Below are 6,188 nucleotides of genomic sequence, written 5' to 3' on the forward strand. Positions count from 1 at the left end.
GCACCATGGGATGATCCCAGCCCTGCGACTTGGGTGTTATGCTGCCAAAATCCCCTCACAGCTGCTCTGCTCCCCACTTTCCAAGCAAACAACGGGACCCTGGTGACATGGGGACACCCAGCAATCACATTATCCCCTCTACCGCCTCCAGCCCTACCAGCTTCTCCCTCATCCCCACAACCCCGCCTGTCCCCAACATGCCCAAAACTTGTTTAAAACAGCTGCAAAACGGGGTTTATTTGGAAAAATAATCCAGATTGGGGCAGATTAGTAGAAACGTGTCCTTCCCCATCTGCCTGGGCTCTGCTGTGCCAGGTCCTGCGGGGCTGCCCAGAGCCAGATTTGGGTGAAAAACGGAGGATGAGGTGGCCCCATATTGGGGACCCGTGTGACAGGGAGGACACGAGGCCATGGGGGTGTCCTGGGGGGTGAGGGGAGCTGCTAGGGTTCAGATTTGGGGCGTGGGGTTCAGATTTGGGGTGTGGGGAGCTGCCTCCACCCAGCCCAGCTCTGATCATCCTGTGTGTCCTGCCTGGGCATCCCTGCCTGTGCCTGTCACCCCAGGGGGGTCACATCACTGCTCGTGCCGGGACCCCCCCATCCCTCACCATTATCCCAACTGGGCTAATTAGAATCACAAATAAATAAGCAGGATCCTATTTAATCCTAATTTCTTTGGCAGGACACTTGGGCCACTCCTGAGCCGGAGGAAGGACAAACAGAGCGGGGACCGTCTGGGCTTGGACGTCCCCAAACTGCCCAGAGTTTTAAGTGAACCTGCTGAGGTTTGAAATCCATTTCTGTGGGTTTCCTGCCCAAACCCTTCCCCGCTATCAGCAACTTGGCCCCGCTTTGCTTGTGCCTCAGTTTCCCCAATGCATGAGGGTAACAGCTCCTACTTGCTTTTCCTAAGGGAATAAATGAAAAGCAGAGGTTGTTTTTCCCTTTTGTTTCTCCCTCGGTAGGTTTGGGTTAATCTCTGCTAATGGAGGATGGGGATGAAGGAACCTGGCGTGAAGCTGCTCGGGGAGAATGAATTGTTATTAACTCTGTGTATTTTAGGAAGAGGGACGCGGCTGTACCTGATTTTCTCCGCTGCCCCAGTGCTGGGTCATTGCATCTCCATGGTCAGTGGGGAAGAGGATGATGCTCCAGCCCAGTTATTTCCACTCGATAAATTAGGCAGCAATCGAAACGCCGGCATTTTTGGCCTCTCCTGCACTAAACAAAACCACGCTCAGCTCGTCTCTTACGGCTCCGAACGTCACGGAGCAAAAATCCTTCTTGAAACGCTCTTGGGCTGCCCTGGTCCGGCAACACGAACACTTAAACCCCACAAGGATGTGTGCAGGGGGAGGAGGGACGCTGCCCCCATGTCCACCTCCTCAGCTAAATCTTGACCCAAGAAATGGCTGAGAACTTTGGGAAATAAGGGTTGAAAAGCAAATCCGAAAGACCACGCTGGGTTGCAAAGCAGCGACAGCTTATAAGCATTTCTACACAACCCTTTTTGGGTTTTTTCTCCTGTTTTTTGGTGACGAGCCACCACAGAGGGCTCCGAGCATCCTTTGCTTGATTCATATCGCAAATGCTGTGTATATCCTGCAATTTGTTCGGCTTGAGGAGAAGTCAGGGTAACCTTTGTGGAGAGGGACCGCACGGAAACGTGACAGCAACCGTGTCGCTCTGAACACACAGCTGTCCTTGGGAAGCCAAAAAGCACATTTTGGAGTCTTGGCTTGATGACAAGTCTTGGTTTCACTAACCCAGAGGTTCCCAACCGCTGCTGATTTGTCATGTGTGGGATATGCGCTGTGCAGGATAATATTAACATTAACAAGCCGCAAGAATGACGCTCCTGCAGCTGGTTTTCCACCCAAACACCCTGTCCGCACGTCACTTTTGCTGGGCTGATGGGGCTTTGCCTCCCCAAAGACGGTCGGTGCACCCAGCGAGGATGGGGAGCGATGCTTCAAACTTCCCAGTGCTGAAAGAGGAGCATCCTCATCCCTGGGGACCAAAAGCCACCGCATCCCTGTCTTTGAGCTCAGGGAAAGCTGGAGCAACACTGCCCACCCTATTTGGCAAAGGGTTTCGGAAACAGAATGTGTTTGGCCAGTTTATCTGCCTGGAGGTGATTTCCTTCCGTTATCTATCACCAGGCACTGGCGGCATCCTCCTCACTGCAAGATGTTAAATCTCAGCAGGGCTTCCCAGCATCCTCCCAAAAAATTGATGGTGCTCCGGTGGAACCGCGACCCGGGATAACCCGCGATGCTCAGCACCATCTGCTCCTGGCACAGGGTGTGAAATCCACCCCTTGGCACTTTCTCTTGCTCTGGGGATGCGTTTTGGATGCACCGGGGTGGAAAACAGAGGAAGGAGGTGGGAATGTGGATGCGGGTGAGGGACAGGCTGAGATTTCTCCCCCATGAGCCTGCCCGCTAACTTATTGCACGGGGTGGCAAGGTGGGACCGGAGCCCACAAGCTGCTGGGATAGCGAGGAAACCTCAGGGAAAGGTCCCCAAAATGTGACAAGTTTCTGCTGAAACAACTCATCTCCAATGAGCTGAGCTCTGGGGGTCTCTGGGGCTTCCTTGGGGAATGAGAACCAGCTCCCTGCTCAGGAGGACCAGCCCAGAGCACCCAGGAAAATCATTTGGCTCCCAGTGCCCGAACCAAACACAGCTCAGACGAGCGGCTCCGCGCACATCGCAGCTCCTTTTCCCGACCGCCTTGGCCACCTCCACCCTGGGCTTGCAAGGGGAGGAAAAGCAAAGGGGGAAAACGCGAAGGACCCTGCACCAGGTCGCATCCTTCCCGGTGCCTCCAGGGGACGGAAATGTTAATGATAACTGTGCTTTCCCCCCCGCAGAGCTTTCTGCCCAGTGCAAGGGCTGAGCACACACACACACACGCTTAGGGGACCGTAAATCCCCCGAAATCTTATTTATAAACTCAACACGCCGGGTACCCGCTGCCCCCGCATCGAGGATCCCAAAGAATCCGGCAAACACCGACGCCGGCTGTGAGGATGCAGCCCCGTCCTCACCCGTATCAGCTTCCCGGTCCGGAGAAAGGCAAACGCAGATGTATCAAAACGCAAGGCTTAATTTTTCAGCCTGGTACCAAAATTCAGTGTTTTAAGATGCAAGATCTTAAGATGCAAGATCTACAGCTTCATTTTGGGAAACGCTGCGAGTTGCAGCCCCGCGCTGCCTCTCCCTGCATCTGTAGATGCTCCGCACTCCGATAACCTCACAAATTAGGTACCAAAACACCCAGGAGATAAAAGACACTTTAGAAACTTATTACCTGGACAGTTTTCCCTGCTCTGTTTCCAGCCTGAGCTCTGCACAAGCTGTGCAAAACCTGTGATGCTGTGAAAACCTCTTTACATCCCCGGCCACCTACCAGCCAAGGAGCAAAAGTTTCTAAGCACAATTAGAGAGGAGCCCAGAGCTGCCTTACCCAGCAAACCGACCGCAACAACATCATCTCAGCCAGAGGGATATTCAGAAACCATCACAAGCAGCTTTATAGAAAATAGACGATCAGAGCGGATGCAGCTTTCGATATATTTGCTCTAGGATATAGTAACAGGCACGGTTCTAAAGCAAACACGGGCGGATAAACTAGGTCGAGAGCTTTTGCTTGGCTCGTTTTAAATGACAAAGTGCTGAGACAGCCTAGTCTAGGATATATTTTAGAGGCAGAAAAGGGCTGCCCCCGCATGCCCTGGGGAACATGCAGGCTGCCGGCGGGGGCGTTTCCTACACAGCTGCATCGTTTTGTGCCTGGAAAGAGCTGGAAATGTCATCAAACTAAACCAAATGAATTAAACGGGCTCAGAAAAGCATGTCGCTTCTCCGGGGGAGCGGCTGGACGGTGTGTTTTACTCTGTGTTTGGAGCAAAAGGGAAAAAAGAAAAGAAATCGCATTAAGTTTTGCATCTGTCAAATAGAAATCTAATAGGAAAGAGAGCTGTACATGGTCAAAGTCAAGTCCAGGCTCCAGGAACATCCAGGAGGACAGTTTCGGGTATTGCTCGCTGCGTCCTGGGATGTGCCAAGCAAACACAGCATCCCACAGCCACCGAAAAACCGGCCACTGGAGAGGAGACAGGAGAAGCAGCTCATCATCCTCCCGGCAGCACCGGCTGAGCGTTACGGCACCCGGGGGACGAGCCGGATGCGCATCCCCTGCCTGCGGGTGCTGGGATGGGGAAGTGGATCCAGCCTGTGGGAATCAGTGCAATGGGGTTGATTCTGGCATGGTCCAGAGCCCCCAGGGGAGGGTGCACCCCGTTCTGATGCACCCCAGCACCCATCCCCGGGGCCGGCGTGTCCTCAGAAACTGATTTTCGGCGGTGCCGTGGCAAGGGGACGGGGATGTGGATGCCGGGAGCGGAGGCGTCAAGGGGCGGCATGGTGGGTGGATGCCGGGGGTGCCGTCAGAGGCCGGGGGTGTCGATGGCGCTGGCACGGCGGGGGTCGGCGTCCTGCTCATAGCGGTAGTGGTAACCCTCCATCTGGTCGCGGCAAGCCTCGCGCAGGTTGTGGAGCCAGCGCTTGATACCGCGGCGGTTCAGGTAGAGCACCATGAGGAAGACGATGCCGATGAGGGCCAGCACGATGCCGAAGAAGACGTACGAGGCCGTTTCCAGCTGGCCGGGCTCGCCGTCCTCCTCGCCTGTGCACGCCAGCCCCTCGGGCCGCAGCCGCAGCAGGACGGCCCCACGCAGCGCCGGGGGCCCGCTGCAGCGCAGGCTGCGGGCGTCGGGCACGCGGGCGGTGGCGGCGCGTAGCCAGGCGAGGAACGGGCGCAGGGCACAGTCACAACTCAACGGGTTGTTCCCCAACATCAGCCGTAGCCCCCGCAACCCCGGCGCGTCCAGGATCCGCAGCTCGGGGGCCGCCAGCCGCTGCAGCGAGTTGTTGTGCAGGTCCAGCTCCTCCAGGCCGGCAGGCAGCAGGGCGGTCGGCAGCACCCGCAGCGCGTTGCCCGCCAGCTCCAAGCGCCGCAAGCTGAGGTTGCGCAGGGCCAAGGCGAGCTGGTCCTCCAACGGGGTGGCCAGCAGCGCCTGGTTGAGCTGCAGCGTGCGCAGCAGCGGCACACCAGCGAAAGCACCGGTGGCCACCGATTGCAACGGGTTGTGGCTCAGGTCGAGGGTACGTAGGGCGGGCAACCCTTGCAGAGCCATGTCCTCGACGGTTTGGATGTTGTCGTGGTGCAAGCGGAGCAAGCGAAGGTCCGGCAGCGGGCGGGCGGCGAAGGCGGCGCGGTGCAACACGCTCAGGTTGCTCCCGACGATGCTGAGGTTGTGCACGGTGAGCGGCAGCTCGCCCGGGGGTTCCTCCAGCCTCTCGTACCGACACTGCACCAGCTCCGGGGTGGCCACGCAGTAACAGGCGGACGGGCAGCTCCCGGGGGGGGCGCCGGGGGTCACGGCCAAAGGCAGCAAAGCGAACCCCAGCCAGGGCAACCAGCCCCCGCTGCCCGCTGCCCGCACCTGCCTGCGGGCCATGCTCGCTGGCCGGGCATGCAGGGGTGGGGGGGGGTGATGCAGAGGGGGGGTGATGGAGGGGTTGGGGAGTGGGGGGGACGGACCTGCCTCCCTTCAGCCCCCCCCGGGGCTGAGCTGCCTCCGGCGCGGCGCCCGCACACGGTGGCTCTGCGGGGAGCGGCGGCCGCGCCGCTGCCCAAATCGGGCTGGGGGGGGAGAGGGGGGAGGAGGAAAAGGAGGAGGAGGAGGAGGAGGTGGAGGAGGAGGAGGAGGAGGTGGAAGAGAGGGAAGGGGGATGGGTTGGGGCTGCCTGGCGCTGCGGGCTGGGCGGAGGAGCGCGGTGGGCAAGCTGCCGTCGGGGGAGAGGCGCGGCTCGCTGGGCTCGGCTTGGCCGGGCTCGGCTTCTCACGGTTCGGCTTGCCTGGGCTCGGCTCTGCTGGACTCGGCTCGGTTCGGTGTGTCGCGGCTCGGCTCTGCTCGGCTTGGCTGGGCTCGGCTCTGCTGGACTCGGCTCGGTTCGACTTGTCACTGCGCGGCTGGGCTCGTCTCGGTTCGACTCGGCTCGACTGGACTCGGCGCGTCTTGGCCGGGCTCGGCTCGGCTTGGCTCGGCTGGGCTCGGCTTGGCGCCGCTTGGCTTGGCTCGGCTCAGCTCGATTCGGCACCGCTCACAAGCGCCGGT

At 58.9% G+C, this 6,188-nt stretch overlaps 1 protein-coding gene across 1 annotated transcript; it reads right to left on the reverse strand.

The window, feature by feature from the left end:
• Positions 1–4,454: 4,454 nt before the first annotated feature.
• Positions 4,455–5,528, reverse strand: TPBGL (trophoblast glycoprotein like; the record flags this gene model as incomplete). The annotated part of the gene is made up of 1 exon (XM_080351038.1): positions 4,455–5,528. One exon carries the CDS (start codon positions 5,526–5,528, stop codon positions 4,455–4,457), a length of 1,074 nt encoding a protein of 357 aa, XP_080207164.1.
• Between the last annotated feature and the right edge of the window lie 660 nt (positions 5,529–6,188).

This window comes from Nesoenas mayeri, assembly GCF_963082525.1.
Source record: "Nesoenas mayeri genome assembly, chromosome: 1".
NCBI lineage: Eukaryota > Metazoa > Chordata > Aves > Columbiformes > Columbidae > Nesoenas > Nesoenas mayeri.